The 17,384-nt window shown below is 45.7% G+C and overlaps 2 protein-coding genes across 2 annotated transcripts, besides 1 other annotated feature; one reads left to right on the top strand and one right to left on the bottom strand.

The window, feature by feature from the left end:
• Positions 1–1,414: part of a repeat region (Identified by RepeatMasker using a combination of RepBase library and repeat library created with RepeatScout) that runs on past the window's edge.
• Positions 1,415–2,267: 853 nt separating this feature from the next.
• On the top strand, positions 2,268–4,985 carry UA08_01488 (hypothetical protein; the record flags this gene model as incomplete). The annotated part of the gene is made up of 1 exon (XM_020261157.1): positions 2,268–4,985. One exon carries the CDS (start codon positions 2,268–2,270, stop codon positions 4,983–4,985), a length of 2,718 nt encoding a protein of 905 aa, XP_020123702.1.
• Positions 4,986–10,254: 5,269 nt separating this feature from the next.
• UA08_01489 (hypothetical protein) lies at positions 10,255–11,780 on the bottom strand (the record flags this gene model as incomplete). The annotated part of the gene is made up of 3 exons (XM_020261159.1): positions 10,255–10,467; positions 10,534–10,863; positions 10,971–11,780. 3 exons carry the CDS (start codon positions 11,778–11,780, stop codon positions 10,255–10,257), a joined length of 1,353 nt encoding a protein of 450 aa, XP_020123703.1.
• Positions 11,781–17,384: the final 5,604 nt, after the last annotated feature.

Genomic DNA, 17,384 nt, shown 5'->3' on the forward strand with positions numbered 1-17,384 from the left:
AGGGGCTCCTTGTACGCCGGCTGATTCGTCGCTTAATCGTACTCAATTGGCGTTTGAATTGGCGTGGATTTTGAGGTGTCTGTAAGCATGATGATTGAGAATCACTAGGTGGATTAGGAGGTGGTGTTGGAGTCTTTAATCGGATAGTAAGTTGACTATAAACTCGATCTGGATCCAATGGAACTAATCCAGTTGCTTTGAAGCCATTCCGAATAGTCTCAGCTTTATATGCCATCGTACGGGCCTCTGGAAAAGCAGTAAGAAAGTCGATTTTATCAATATGATTAAAGCCGAGTCTCATCCGCTGCTCAACAAGCTTTCCATATTGTCGCTTTAGAACTGCAAAACAGCTAACATCGAGAGGCTGTAAGAGATGCGAGGAATGTGGAGGCATGCAGATTGGGATAATCTTATTCTCAGTGCATGTACGATCAAATTCGGCAGTTAAATGGCTTCCATGGCCATCGAGAATTAACATTCGATATTGTCCGATTATCCGGCCATTTGTATGAGGAATAAAGTGATTGATGAGCCAATCCATGCTAATCTGATCTGTTGTCCACCCATTATCACTAATATTGATCTTCCAATCATCTGGAAGGGTCTCAAACCAGCCTTCCTGGGAGTATTTAGTAGCTTTAAAGATCACGTACGAGGGCAAGGCCCAGCCAGTAGAGTTGACTGCCTCAATTGCAGTTACCCATTCTCGATTACCAGGCTGTAGTAGATGTGGACGGCCATATCGATCGCTTCCAGTAATAACCTTTGCGCTCGCGCAGAGGCCCATTGCAAAGCCAGTCTCATCAAAGTTATAGATATCCTCCGATAGGATTCCATACTTGGCTATAGCCTCTCGTACGCGATCAAAATATTCCTCAATTATCTTCGGATCTTCGCATTTAGCACGCTCGTAGTTATATCTTCGTGAAAATCGTGTTTTTAGCTCTGAGCGACGTTTGACTAGGTTATAAACCCAGTTCTCGCCAACTGTTTGATTTCCATGTTGAGAAAGAAGAATATTGGCCATATCTCGTACCATAGAGGGTCGGGGAGGTAATCCTCGCTTATCTAGATCTAATATCCATTTAATAAGCGATTCCTCTTCAAATTGAGTCAATTTATGCCCATTTGCACGTATCTCAGCTTTCATTGGGATACCATTGAGGCGGCGCGAGAGAGTTGTATATGGCACATTATAAGTGCGTGCTGCATGACGAATTGATGATAATTTTCCATTTTTAAAATCGGATATAGCTAATAAGATTCGTCCTTCTTGTTCCTGAGAATTTGATTGATTTTTATTAGGAATTGGTGGCATATTGGCGCGTTGAATATAGAGAGTTGACTCATTTGACGCGCTCGGAGTTGAGTGATCCGCTCGGTGGTGTGATCCGCTCGGGTGTGGATTACGTTACCTTCTCTGGCCTCTTTTGTTTTCCTCCCAAATTCACCCCACGGCCGGAGTTGTTTATGTTTATGAGGTCAAGTCCCTAAAAAGTCACCTTTTCTTTCCATGTTTTTTCTTTTGCTATCGGATAAATAAAATTCAAGAGAGAAAAAAGACTACCCTCGTCTCCAGTTTCACTGTTTGAAACAAACGGAAACAGCAAGGGGTCCACCCCTCTGTTTAACATTTCCAATAGTTTCGAGTTAAGGGGCCGTCCCTTCCATCTGTGTTCCGTCTATGTCAATCTCTAACTATATGTCCACCTTACGGGCCCTTCATCTGCACGGTTTTGTCTACTAACGGGCTCGTGCTTGGTATCCGTCCGTGCAAGTCTAATACATAATTCCAGCTCTGCACTACAGGGTCCCCAGGCCTTGCGGGCTCTGGAACAGGGTCGACACTAGACTAAAGCATAGACTACGACAGGTCTAGCAGGGGGCCACTCTTGACACGAAGAGTAAGTTCTTTTCGCCAGTGCTTGCCCTCTGACGTGCCCCCTCCACGGCTGGTAACGTCAGATCTTTAATAGACAACGCGGTAGCCCTTGTATCGCATTTCAACAACAGAACCCTGAATAATGGTAGTCTACAAACTTTGTAAGTACATCCGAAGTCTTTAGGAGATGTTTGAATCTCTCTACAGATACTGGTATTTGGGAACAACCATGCACAAATATGCTGACCGTTGCCGTAGATACAGCCAAGTGAAACTTTCTCGCCTTCGCCCGCAACCCACCACCTGGGATAGTCGGCCAATCAAGTTTTGCAGAAGCTCGAGCTTGGAATTTGTTCCTTAGACCCGCGATTTGTATTTTATAAAGATGGCTGGCGGTTTTCCCGCCTTTCCCTTGCCCGGCTCCGATGGTCTTGACGACTCACGGAAGAATTTACTAGGACGCGTACCTGGAGGGCTCATATGCACCACTTCTATCTTTTCACAGGGACTCTCACATACATCAAGCACAGAGTTACCCAATGGCATCACTTGTGTCGAAGTAACGCCCGGGCCAGGGGGTGCTCAGGGCAAGCCAAAGAATGAGGGAATTCTACAGGTCGCCAATAACATCAAACACACTATCAATCAGCGTAGTCTGCAGATCGAGGAAAAGCAGCAGCCTACGTCGACGTCAGCCGCCCACACCCAGGAAGGGGTTCTGCATCTTCAAGGGTCCACATCAGCCTCCAGCATTCCTTACGCTGATAGTTTGGGAAGTGGTTCCTCCCACCAAGTCTTGACGGATGATAGCTCATCCCCGTCCTCAGATGACAGTACGTTCAGTGGATCCACTTCAGGCTCAAACGAGTACTCAACTGAAATCACTGACGACGACTATGATGATGAGATCGGCGCCGAGGACAAACTCAAAGCTGCAGACCATGCCGCACAAGAGCAAGCCCACTGGCCGCTTTGCCTTTGCTTTACAAAATCCAAGTTTCTTTTAACCTATGGGCTTAGCGCGCTTTATACTTTTTGCTTTCTTGTCGTTTCAAAAGTTCGTGAAGATATCCCTCTGATCAGTTTATCAGAGAAGCTTTACGACTTGTTCAACAAGGATGAGGAAGGATCGGCCACAAGGGGACGAGATAAACGACGCTCTTTAAAGTTATTGAAAGCTCTCCTACGCGTTCGACAAATGACTCGACGGGGCTTCAATGCTCTCTCTCGAGTCCATGCCCTGTCCTCCCCTGGCTTGCACTCCAGACAGCCTACACGAACCGAGGAACAGAATCATGAGGATTGTCTTGCTTCAAGGTCTCGTAACAACTTTGGCGTGTTAGCAGATCTACTGAGACTGCATGAGCGGCGACATGCTGGAAACCATGTCCCAAACACAGATTATATAAGCTACCCAGACACCCTACACCTGCGCGATGACAGCTTCGATGATACCTACAGCTCCGAGCGATCACTAAGCCAAGACTCGGGAATTGCTAAACCACCTAAAAGAAAATGGTGGGAGAAAAATTCCAATTCTTCCACGGCTCTCTCATGGACAGATCACAGAGCCAAAGACTTTTACTCAGGCACATCGGGCCAACGACCGCCTTTGAGACGCTCCCGAAGTAGCGGTGGCCTGATACCAGGTACCCGGGGGCCAATGGATTTACGAGACCAAGAAAACGCTCGAGAAGAGATGTGTATTACTGTCCACCTCGCTGAGACTCTATCTTGCCAACGATATTTGCTGCGTCTCTGTAAAGCTCTAATGAAGTATGGAGCACCTACACATCGTTTGGAAGAATATATGCGCATGACCGCACAGGTTCTACAGGTCAATGGACAGTTTTTATACATTCCAGGGTGTATGGTTATATCATTTGATGATGCTGCTACCCACACTGCAGATGTGAAGTTGGTGAAAGCCGCACAAGGGGTTGACCTTGGCCGATTGTTTGAAGTGCATAAAATCTATAAAGAAGTCGTTCACAATATTATCCAGGTTGAAGAAGCAACAAGAAACCTGGAAGAAATCATGAAGCAAAAACCCCGGTTCAACGTTTGGTTTCTCATTCTGATGCACGGCTGTGCCAGCGCTTCTGTTGGCCCGTTTGCTTTCGGAGCTCGTCCAATTGACATGCCAATTGCATTTGTCCTGGGTTGTCTGCTGGGAATCTTGCAATTGGTTTTATCTCCACGTTCCTATTTATATTCCAACGTCTTCGAAATATCTGCGGCTGTCCTTACGTCATTCCTCGCAAGAGCGTTTGGCAGCATACCGTATAACGGTGGTCATCTTTTCTGTTTCTCTGCTCTCGCTCAGAGCTCTATTGCTCTTATTCTACCCGGATACATGGTCTTGTGTGGAAGTCTGGAATTACAGTCTCGTAGTATCGTTGCTGGCTCGGTTCGCATGGTTTATTCGATTATCTACTCGCTCTTTCTCGGGTTTGGAATCACAGTCGGTACATCGGTATATGGCCTGCTAGACCCAAACGCCACTTCAGATTACACTTGCCCACCTAGCCCAATCCAAAATCCTTATCTGCAACGCTTACCTTTCGTTGCCATGTTCACTTTCTGCTTGACAACGATCAATCAGGCTAAATGGCGACAGATACCGATGATGCTATGCATCTCTCTTTGCGGCTACCTAACCACATTTCTATCGACGAAAAGGTTCGGAGCCAACACCCAGGTTGTCAATGCCTTGGGTGCTTTTGTCATTGGAGTAATGGGAAACCTATACAGTCGACTACAACATGGTCTCGCCGCGGCTGCTATACTCCCAGCAATATTCGTCCAGGTCCCATCTGGATTAGCAGCAAGCGGGTCTTTAGTTTCTGGTATTGCTTCAGCAAATGCTATTAATCAAAATACATCATTCTATTCAATTATCAATAACGGAACTCAGGGTTTCTACGAGGCACAGCAGAATATGTCGTCGGTCTACGGAATGAATAAGATGTACAGCGGAGTCGTCTTTGACATTGGGTATGGAATGATCCAAGTAGCCATCGGTATCACCGTTGGTCTCTTCTTGGCTGCTTTGGTTGTCTATCCTTTGGGCAAGAAACGCAGTGGCCTATTTACCTTTTAAAGCAACAGGTACATACCTAGGTACCGGACAACGTCAGGGGCGCACAGAATACCTATATATATATTTACTTACCATGATCTGATTTCACACTGGGCATGCTTTTTTTCGGTTTATACGTTCTCTTTTCAACATTTACCCTGCAGTTCAGGAGCATGGGGGGTGGGGGGTTTTTTTGTTTTGAGGTTGATTGTGCGCATATTAATTTTGCATTATCAAGTGGGTTACTTACCTGCCTGACTTGGTGTTTTCTTTTGTGGCTTTCTTCATTACTGTGAAAAGATTACGTTGTTAGCGACTTTGAGGCGACTTGGACTTTTCTTATTTCTCCCCTTCCATTTGTCTTTCTACATATATTTGAGATTGGAGTACCGGCGCTCATCATGCATGGTTAAAGAGACCTCATACAAACATGAGGTTTTTACTGTCGACCATTCGGACCAGAATATTTTTGATAGATACTGCAAGTTACACGCTCATATGTACACATGGTTCCAGCGAGCTGCTGTCTTGTTGCGGATATTTGATCTAATGCTTTGCAAAGTCATTTCCTTCAATATCCTTAGTAGCTTTTATTCATCTACTTCCATAACAAGTGTCGTCTTTTCTATTTCAGTTGCCTTCTCATAGAAGATTGGCTTGAGGATTTAGAGGTACTATGCATCATGTTAGAAACTTATTTTGCCATCCTAGGTAATTAATACAAACTTCAAATCCCAACCATACAAAAAAACCCTAACCCCGACCCCCTTCCCTTTTCTTTTAAGATTCAAGTTAACTACTTATGTCTAGCCAGCCTGACTAGGAACCACTGACAGATTGATATCTGAATCAGTAAACTTACTCTGTTCTTGGGTACATAGGTAGATGGAGATCAAGTTGATCGAAGGATTGAAATCCTGGGGAGAAGGAACGGGTTTTTCATGACAAATATCTGATGCTTGAATGGACGAGGATCTTTTCTATATTGGGAACTCCGTACGCCGAATCTAAGTTCTAGTAACGAAGTACGGAGTAGATGGTGATTTAATAAATTCATTTAGTTTTAGTTACACTCTAGTGCTTACACCTGGTATGTAAAACAGTAAGTTACAGTGCAATGATTACGTACTACGGATACGGAGTACTCCGTATGGTATAGACGGGTAATAGATCCGGTAAGATCGTACTACCTACAGAGGAGTGGGTCTTAGGGAAACTATTGAAGAAACGATAAAGTATAACTACGTGTTACTACGTACCACGAGAAAAAGAAAAAAGAAAAAAGAAAAAAGAAAAAGGAAAAAGGAACGCCTTGAGCCAAGACAACAGACTACCTAATTGGGCAATGTCCTACAACTTTTTAAAAGGGAGTGACGACGATATTTTAGGAGCGTGTAATAGCCTATAGCTTGTTGTTTTGATCCTGACCGATCCTACATAGGATATCCTGGTTGGCTCCACACGCTAACAGTTGTAGCAACCCAGAAAAACAATGGTTGCTTTTAGCCCGACGGAACCAGATCCTCAAAACATGGTACGTACTACGTAGTAAATGTAAAATATGTTCCTCGCCATGTGTACTAGATAATCTGGGTTACCAAAATTGTCGGATCTGAGAGGGCAAGGTGGGCCAGAGGACAATATTTCATTGCAGTGTAGGCAGAATCTCCACTGCGTAGTTACTCCGTACGGATAGTAGCATAGGGATAAGCGGGTATGACCTGCATTAATAACTACTAGATCTGTAACTGCGACCCGAGCAAGCGTCCGTATCTGTTCCATGGGCGTTAGCATCTACTGCACTAATACTGGGAGCATACCCTTGTGTTTACTTCATCCTACTCACGGCTGCCGGCAACCGATCGAAACCAGACTATTAAACCGGTAAAGCAAATAGTGTAACGGAGTAGGTATCCCAGCAGGACGGTGCGGAACAAAACGAACTTGCTTCCGTGATGCATAATTACGTAGTGCTGATTTGAAAAGATGACAAGTTGTAAGAGAAAAAGAAAAAATAACAGAAACTATGTAGTACGGACTTCTCCGTCCTCGGTTGATGCAACTGTCATCGATTGATCTTCCGCTATTTAGTCAGTTGCGTCTAGTCAGATTTTACGACCCAGCAAATGATATGTTATGTTTGCTTCTTCTTCTTCTTCTTCTTCTTCTTATTTTTATAACTCCGGGTCCTAACAAGGAGTATGGAAGACTCGACAAGGATTGCGGAGTACAACCCTGGAAGTACCTAGGTAGCAAAATACAGATCGGAAATAAGAGTAAGACCGCAGACCCGTCAGATGCACAGTGATTTGGAATCCGGGCAAGGGTTACTAGAAACTTCGAATGCGCTGTACGGATCCATTATTTCAACATGCACGCATGGATATAGCATTTTAAATTTCGCTGAAAATTACGGATTCATGCTGGATGGTAGATCCTGATAGGCGATCCTTTATGGAGTTCGTTTTCGTGGTTGCCGATTGAATGCTTGGAATTGACTAAAAAAGGGGGAGAGCTCAGTCTGGTGGATCTCTTGATACGAGAAGCTCATATAATTATCCACTTTCGTGGACCTACCTAACTAGAAGCTGGCAGGAATATGAAGTCTGACTTGGTTCGAACGGAGGAAAAAGAAAAGTGAAAACAAACCTTGGCGTCTTGAGGCGAACGGTCGATGCGCATGGTTCACGCGTTCAAGAGAAAATAACCCTTAAAGTGGCACTCCACCATGCATCATGATCATTAATACTACTAGTAACGGATGGTTAACAACACCTAACAGTGGCTGAAAGTCGATCGACGTAGGACTACGATTATTTTTCGTTTATCACATTGCGCTTTCTGTCTTGGCGTTTCAGCTTTCTTTGTGAACAGCGAATCTCCTCGAGGCATGCATGCTGGCAGTCTGTAAGATAAATACAGGTAACGTATGTCCCTCTGTGTATTTTATTATTTACGTACGGACATGGTAACATTATACATTAGATACCATCTGATCGGTAAGGAATACATACGTACGTAATACGATAACTTACTTGCATCTGCAGTGGCTAAGCCATATCGGGATTTGCATCGGCAATGACTCGGATCAAGATCTTAAATCTTAAATCAATCTGCCTCGGGATCTACTCCAATTTCAACTGTCACACAGACATACGCCCTCCTCCCTTTTTCATCCGCCAGAACTTTTGGGGAAACAAAATCAATACAATCCGAGGTATCGATGTCCAAGTTGAAAAAAAAAAAAAAAAAAAAAAAGAGTCAAGAACTATGTACATTGTACCATGACAAAAATTAAGATTAAATCCTATCGACTCGGTGTCAGGTAATTTGAACTACACGAGCGTTGAATTGGGATAAGCAAGATGTAGGGACGTCCTTGTTACCATTTTGTTTCAATTCTCAACTTCCGTCCGCGCACATAACCGTATTCGTAATACACACGGGTGACGACCATCTCTCGGTGGTAAGAACTAGGCCAAAAGAAGGAAAACGAACATAGAACAAGCTTTCATTCCCTTGTCCACTACGTGCACCAACATTGGAGATGGCACGATTCTAGAACTAGTAGGGAACTACGGAGTAACTAGATCTATAACATGGTTTGATATCTGGCTAACAGCTTTACCTTTTCCAGGCTTCTGGACACGGAATCTTAGACCATGTGCCTCGTGTCACCAACAGACTGTGACGTGACTATCAAGGTCTGTACTTGGACGTGTACACGTGTTGTGACATAAGCATCAAAACGCAGCGTTAGGGGAGTAGATCTCGGCATCAATGTAGGATTAGGGTTAGGGCTTCCTGTCGCCATCTCCGAATTATTGCACTGAGCCTTACTTGCTTCTCAATGTATTCTGATTGAGCCACGACGTCTATATTTTCAATCCTTTGGGATGATGCTAAAGAATTAGCCAATCTCAAGTAGCGGTAAACACCCCCGAGATTGTTCAAGTCGACCTCAGCGACTAGAGTCAGATAAATCTTTGCTTTTTGGACTAGCTTCAGGTTTATTGCTTCAAAAAAAGAGCAGTATGATCAGACCTGGAATTACAAAGTAACAATTATTACACCAGTTTGGGGTTTGGCTGTGCTTGGGCATGCATGTGCATCACAAAACACAGTACATAAGACTATAATATTTTAAATTTCTGTCAAACTTTCACCAACTAATGAATGAGACCGGTCCAATCATTCCTTTGATTTGGTGTTTCTTGCGAAGTCAAATGATCAGTAGTGCATGCTGGATCGAGTGTATTTGTTGTCTACTGGCCTCTTCCTGAAGAGGCTATTGGCGGAATAAGACTTAGCCAGGCTTAGCCCCCATGCCAGCAGAACTGCAGATCTGATTTATATGTATATGCAAAAGCCCTCCGTGCGTCGATGTCGATGACCATCAACATTGCCAAACGTGTTCCGGATTGGACGGTCTTGCGATTTCAAGAGGCCTATGGGACGCGAGATACCCGACACCTTGCATCTTTATTGAATTTCTATATGTAAGATCGATAAGCTCGTTGATACCCGATATGGTAGTTGCATATCGATCATGTCCATTGAAATTGTTATTGGCTATTAAAAACCTTTTTTCTAGATCAAACTGGCTGGCTGGCTGGCTGCCATCTTGAAATTGATTTATCTAAGATCGCCACCACAACTTCCGCGGAGAAATCAAATCAAGATCGATCAACCATGCGCCCCCCTCCACTTTCTCCTCTATCATCGCCATCTGTTGGCTCTGGTTTGGTTCGGCTTCCCCCCTTCCAGTCGATGAAGACTGACTGGTATGCTTGAGAACGTGCAAGGTTAATAATTATATATGAATGGAAAAATACATAGAAAATTGTGAAAAAGAATCTAACTCGAAATTCTTCACAGCTGTTTGCTTTTCGCAATAGATCAATCAATATTTGATCACATAAAAAGAATAGCCAGCCCTGCTTTCGTATTTGGGCTCAGATTGTATCTCTTTCTCCAATGAACATCAGATGAAGATAAAAGATAAGGCGGGGAAGGGATATGTATAATATGTTAAACAAGACAAATCAATAAGAAAATTTAAGGCCCATCAGAACGTCAAGGGGAATACCGGGGGTGAAAAGGAGGAAAATCCACAGTGAATGATATAATCTCGCAGACAACATAAAGAGTAAAAACGCCAGCTCCATGAGCTCTCCAAAAGAAGACTTCTAATGTAATCCATTCTCTTCAAACGCCGTCCACAAATGTGATGGGAAGTGATAAATAGACATTAATACTGGTTGTGAATACACATCTGACCAAGCAAATACTATTGATGTGCAGGGGATGTTGAATCAATGCCTTTTGGTTTGATAGTTGACCCCAGAGCGGTGGCCTTGTTTGCTCCTCCCAGCTTCCGGGTTAGCTTAGCATAATGAAGACCACATGCGTTGCACAAGGTACGAGCACCATCCGGACCCCGGCGCCATTCAGGAGTTTCAGCGCGATTGCAACTATGGCATCGTCCTGGAGGAGCCGCTTTCTGAGTTTAGATAAACAGATGTCAGCATTATACACTGGGGGCAAGAATTGGTTGGAGCCAACTTACACCTCGCCTTTTCTTCGCATCACCCGCCGTAAATCCACTGGGGCTTTTAAATCCATCTTGATACAGCCCTGAGCGCTCATCATCATACCCATTTTCAACCTTGTTATTCCGTTGTTGCACCCTCTGTTCGGCCAGGGCGTGTTCCTGGCTCAACACGGCATTGCGGATTCGCATGAAAGCCTCATGGGTCCGTTGGTGTTGTTGAATTACATCGTCAAGTTCATGGACAGACGGCAAAGTGCCTAGAATAGGCCCCGAACGTTGGTTTTGATGGGCGAGTGTGGCATAGTGTCTCGAAAAATCGAGAGATTTGGTGGATCCATCAATAATCTTTGAAGTTTGAGAGTTAGTCGTGGTAAAAAGTAAATAAATAAAAGACAAAACAAACAAAAGAATGCAATTGATAGATCGTTCAAGGACCATAATAGCTAGCTTACCTCTGCCAAAGAAGATTCTACATCGTAGGAATCAAATTGTCGCTTTACTGAATCGCTGTGCAATGGCATACCTGCGCGGTTGCCTAGCACTCCACCTTTCTCATCATTTCGCATCACCTCTACATTAGGCTTCCAATGACCGTATTGGTGACTATCGTAGGACGCTGATGGCTGTGATTGCCAAGAGTAAGCTTGAGGTGGGTACGATGCATAGCTAGTAGGTGAAGCCACGACACTGGCAGATGGGTTATACTCGTACGCGCTGGAACTGTGGGTTGTTGAGATCGATGTCGGAGCAGTCTTTGAACTACTGGTGGGAGATTTCCCGGACACTGACTGCATAGACGGTTTTCGAGAGTCTTGTGTTGATGTTAGCGAGACCCTGCTGACCCGTGGTTGGTCCGCCGCGGCTGTTGAACCTTGTTGCGAAGAGTATTGCGGTTCGCGCAGATATGTATTAGGATTAGAAAAAGGATTTGGTGGACCGGCTGGACCTTCAGTACCGGGACGAGAAAGAGGATGGGGGTGTGATGGGGGGCCGGAGGAGGAAGGGCCAGAATATGGAAGGGGGTTGTCATTGCCGAGCGCTTCGTGTATTGACGGCAGCGACTGTCTAGGCGGTTGCACTGGTGATGGATCTTGGTCTAAATCCATAGACCTGCGTAGAGCATGTGGAGGATTAAGGTGGCCGGGTGGTCGTGGAGTCATTGACATAACCGATGTCGGGTAAGGCTGATGAGGTGGAGGGCCGGGATAGAGCGCCGCAGAAGCCCCAATTGGGGCGGGATTGATGCTGACACCTGTTGCCATTGTTATGAAAGACGGAAGTATGGTGATATCCGTGGGCGCAGTTTCGAAGAAGCACTACAGGGTCTAAGGAGCCACGCGTCAGTCAATGCTATTTTCAAGCATGGAGAATAACGACGAACCTCGCTCTATGGTCAGATTCTAATGAAGAAATCCATCCACTTCAAGCTGTGTTTGTGACTTTGTAGTTGTTGGCAAGGGTTAGTCGGCTGCGGCAAGTCAAATCTTGTGCCAATGAGCGCGGATAGTGTGCAAAACCGAATCTGTAACGATTGAAGCACGGTGACTCCAGATGCGACTCTCTCAATTGGCCGGTGCGGTCTCGCGGACGCAGTCTGTGAGTCTGTATGGCAGGGTAAAGACAAAAGTGCGGCGAGCGCAGAATAAAGGCCGCGGCAATCAAACCGACGTCGGAGTTCAAGAGATAAACAAAGAGATCACCGAACGCACAAATCGATCGTTTCTTGTGTCACGGAGGCGATCTCAAGTGGCTTGCTGCTAAATCGCAATGTACCGCACTTTGAATATTGGAGTCGTATGTGAGCAACGGACGTGGTTGGAGGGGTCGAGCGGGAGGGTCAATGCAAGGGATTTGACACAAATGTCGCGTGGATGGCGACGCAGTGTTCGTTAGGATGGCGGTATATGCGGTTTTGCTGATTCCTTCCCTCTTCTTTGATTTTTTTCTTCTTTTTGCTTGTCCTGTCTTTTCTTTTTCTTCTTTGTTTTTTTTTTTCTCTTCGGTACCCTGTTCAAGCCCGTCTCGATTTCTAGCGCCGAATGGATCTATGTATCGAAGGGGTAACCGAGGAGGCGGACGCGAGGGGGCGCGCAAAGAGCGAGAGCAGGCAGAGGGGAGAAGGAAGCTGGCGAGAAGAAAAAGAAGAGGAAGAGAAAGGGCACGGGGCGAGGAATGTGACGGGAAGGGTTCCCAGATATGAGGTTGTCGGGAAGAGAGACGGAAGGAGCGAGCGGGCGAAGAAATGGAAGGAGCAGATTGCCGTGGACCGGAAGGCGTCCGGTCGTTTTTGAGCCACCAGATGCGCGCGGAGATCGCAACTAACTAATTAGCTTTCCTGCAAATTGGGGCGTCTAATCTGTTTTGAGAACACGGCTGGTGGCGGGGAGGAATAATTAAAATAATAAAAAGAAATAGTACAGTAAGACTATGGTCCAGATGCCTGGCTCTGGCTTTTTCTTACCCTCTCGCAGCCAGCAAGAACGGCTTTACTTGCTAGTATCAGAGAGGAATGGGGACCTCCTGCAAGTTCCGCTTTTTTTTTTCTTTTTGGTTTAAATTTCATGATAAGATTCTGATCAGGTGTAAATTACCGCAGTTTTAGATTACCATGCTGTACCGGACGCGAAATTGCGGATCTTTATTAGTGTGGAGTGTTGGGCTAGGATCATTCTGGCGAGGGGGGCGGATATCGCAGGTGGAGCAAATTACGATGGAACTTCAGGGGGAGGACGATGATACCGTAATACCAGCTTTACAGTGCATACTGTGTTTTTCTCTTTACGCCAGACAGTAAGTACGTATAACTCTCCATAATCCCTCGTACGTCGAGCATTGACTCTTCGGGTTCCAAAGCAAACGCCGGTACCACAAATGGGCTGGTTCAAAGTTAAAACCCAGCATCCCTCCGCTCCGCTTCGCCGAGAGACCGCATAGTTTAATGTAATATAACCGGTCGAGGAAGATGCACGCGATAGAATACGCTCTGGCGGTATTGTCATAAAAATAAATGACTATATTACTCGATACGGGTTTTAGCATTTGGGAAAAAGCCACGATCCGCCGCCATTCTTGTTACGCTAAGCCAGTGCTAAGCTGGGCCGCGTGGACGATTAACTTGGCCAGGACCCATCGGGGCCGCGTTCCTCAGTGGACAGAAGCCCCGGAGATGGGGGTGGGGACCCGCATGAGAAACATGATTTCTTTCTTAGTACGTAGTACTATGTAAGATTGGAAGACCACGACGACGACGAGTCTTAGTCAATACACAGGAAAACGGGAGGAGAACAGAGATCCATCGATCGTGGCTAACTTAATGAATTACGTATCAGTGATCTAGATCCCTTATTGCCGTAGACTGGACGATTACATACATGTACGTAGCATTGCTTTGTGGTTGGCTGAACGGCAGATCGTTCACCCCTCGGATCCCTTCGCAGAATCAGATAGAGTCCGGAGTGCCTAAACAGTCCTAGGAAGCGTGAGAGAAATTCGCCCAAGGAAAAGTGGGGCCGTTACGATTGTGGTGAAAGACAGGCAAAGAAAGTTTCTCAGAGCCCGCTGATTGGTCGTCGGAGGGAAACGGTCGACTGAGTGATGCATCTCAAAATCTCGATTGGCATCGACGCCGAACGGGCCGCACAAAGGGGGGGGTGGGGAGGAGCGGCACGCGGGCCGCTGATTGGCTTAATTAAATAACCGCGGTCGAAGGCCCGGTTGGCACCCGTTGTGTTCCAGTCTTTCCTGTGAGATCTGTCCGAACCAAGCCTGCGCTGCGTGATGCAAGGCCAGCACAAGCAACAAAGCGAGAATAAGAGCGATCGGAGATCTATCCTTACCAACACGGTAGTAACAGTGCATATGTAGCCTTCAGAAAAGATTTTTTGGGAAAAAAAGAAAAGGAAAAAAAAGGAAGAAAAAGAAAAGAAAAGATAAAAAACGATGTAACTAGTACGGAGTTCTCCGTGATTCTACCTAACGACACATAATCTAGCTATGATTATCCACTAACCGTATAAAGTTTGTATATGTAGTAAAGACACAAAATATCAAAAACGCCGAAAATCACGTGTCTGGAAGAATTCACTCAAGGGATTATCCAAATTAATACGTATAAATCTCAAAATTTAATTCCCCTATGAATTATATTACGTAGTAACCTCTCGGCCTGCCATTAGGAGATTATTTTCCGAAATTTCGTTGCACAGAAACGAGATGCGGAAAATGGTGTATGCCTCCTTTGTATGTAAGTCTGAGAGGCGACTTCTATGGAAATGATGTAATTGCGAGCCAGAAATCCGGGATCTGATTTCACATGCAGTAAAATCTCATTTCGAAGCACCAATGTATCATGTGTCAGTCATAAATAAGGACTAACATGGTAAATTATTCAAGATAAGATGAAAGATTCCTTGTTATTCTTGTTCCCATTCCCCCAAGTCTCTTGTCTCAATCTCGTGGTCAACTTTTTGCCGAGTTAACCTGGACTCACCGTCATGTGGAGAATCGAGAGACAAAGCGACAATGTCTCAACGCCATGTGGTGTGCGCTTCTGTTTGACTGCCGTCAATCGAACATGTGAACTATGAATCTTGACAAAGATAAGCGGAGCGACTTCCTCACATGTATTAATATATTAGCATGCTTTTTCAATACCAAGCAATCAGATCTGGCGCATTTCTTCTTAATCTCTCCCCTCCTTTCCCCCTCATAACATTTTGTCGCGTTGTGTGCCCTTCCTTCCGCGACTCACCTACGCCAGCAGGGATCAGGGATGTTAGTACTAGTCAGATCACAGTTAGCCCCGCGCCCTTAGTACACCTGCCAGTCCAGAGTTGCATGCACTTGCGATGCACACCATCAATGAGATCGGTACCGCCCATTCGGTACTTGTGATGTCTTGTCAGCATGCTGAGTGATATCCTTGTAACACATTCATTTACCATTCTCGATGATCTTTCAAAATGTTGGCATTCCTTTATTATGGACAAATAATTGCACGCCATCATTTCCCAACGGAATCGGTTTTAGGAATGTAAGTCAATCAGAGCTTCAGAACATGCAGTGATCTGCTTGCCAGAACAAGCCCGCACCTTGCATGGTACAAGAACGTTATAAGGCGGCGAGAATGAATCAAAAGAATGTATTGACTAGATCGAGCTCTTTCCGTGAAGTTCAACGCAAGTGCCCTGTAATCAAGGACGAGTGGTGACTGTGCCATCATGGATGCCGGTATGTGAGCGATCTCTTGGAAGAAGCAAAATTGAGGGATCCGTCTCAACCAATCACGGAGTCTCAAATTTGGATATAGCATGGAACGATGGTCATCTCTTCCGAAATGAAGGAAAGCCTCCGATGACTATAGAGTGGAATAGATCACTAGTAACTACTCCGTATAAGTATAGGGTATAAGACAGGGGTGCAGACTCTTTATAGCAAGATGACAGGCAAGAGAGGCTAGTCCGGATAGGGAGACGTCAGGTTTCTTGGCGCGTGCTGTCACGGGTGGCTCGTTCCGAAGCCCAGCCCAAAAACGGCGAGTTTACAGGTTACAAGTCACTAGTAGTACGTACCAAGGGCGTTGTGCTCCTTACCACCCCTGCACCATGTCTCGAGGCGGAAAGCCTTGCCTGCCTCGGAAGCGCACCTTCCTCAAACAGCATTGCGCTTGCACGGATATGGCGACTGCCTGTTTTGGGCGCTCTTTCCTCCTGCACCTTCCGTTGACGCACCCAGTGGCCACATCGGCGTAACTACATCTTCTTTTCTCCTCCTCCTCCTCCTCCTCCTCCTCCTACTACTGCTTACGACGCCGCCGTCCATGCCATCTCAAGCGTACTCGCTGCGACATCAAGGACGGTAAAAGAAGTCTCAGAGCGACTTCGACACGCTTCTCCCAGCGACATTAGTACGGAGTCCTCCGGCGCTCCGTAGTTGGTTTGCTTGATGATGAATTTTTATTAATTAAACCTTCTACTCGCCTGGGCCGTCTCTACCGGCATGGCATTGCAATGCTGATGGTTGCCCGTGCACGATCGATTGCTTAATTACGAAACCCGACGGGTTTCGTCTTGGTATTACACGTCCGCCGTCCGCTGTTTCGATCAGCCAAAAGTTTCTCCCTTATTTTCTAGAAAGGCAGGGGAAGAGAGAGACAGAGAACGAGAGAGTTCTGCGACCAAGAAAATGAAAGAAACACTAGAACTCAATTTTGCGAGTTTCACTCTTGGCGCAAGGTTATATATGGCGCGTTCCGTATTGAAGGATGCGATCATCTAGGCTGCGCGCTTAGAAGATCTCAATTTCCTTAGGCGAACCTCCACCCGCACAAAAAAGCCTCCTACCTCGGATGGATTACCAGCTTAAGCATAGATGATTACTGTGGCACGCCGGTACGGAGTATAAACGCTTCTTTCTAGGGTTGATCCTCCAATGCATACTCGTCCGCCTACGTCAGCAGATTACCATGCCGTGCCTGTCAAGCGCGGAGTTTTTCACTTTTCTGGTGTCTTACAAGCTCCACCACCTCTTCCAGCAACAACAGACTACAGCGTAATAATGGGTCTACTAAGCTTAGGATATTGTACAAACGCCCAATCAGATGTTCGACGGATTCTCTATTACCGTTTTCATACAGATACTTGAAGCTAAAAGCGCAAGGATTTCTTTCCTGGTTGACCTTGTCAAGGGGAAGAACGACCGACGCAGCACTGATAACATGTTGTCCTGCCTGCGAGCGCATACTCCACCCGAGTAAGACGCTATCTTCTAATTTTCTATCTTAATAAGATCACGGTCAACCGAACTCAAAACGTTAATGTGGGCTAGATCAGAGGCTCGCATAAAGATGCAATTGGCGCCGGTGCAGG

The sequence above is a fragment of the Talaromyces atroroseus genome (genome assembly GCF_001907595.1).
Source record: "Talaromyces atroroseus strain IBT 11181 chromosome Unknown scaffold_1, whole genome shotgun sequence".
NCBI lineage: Eukaryota > Fungi > Ascomycota > Eurotiomycetes > Eurotiales > Trichocomaceae > Talaromyces > Talaromyces atroroseus.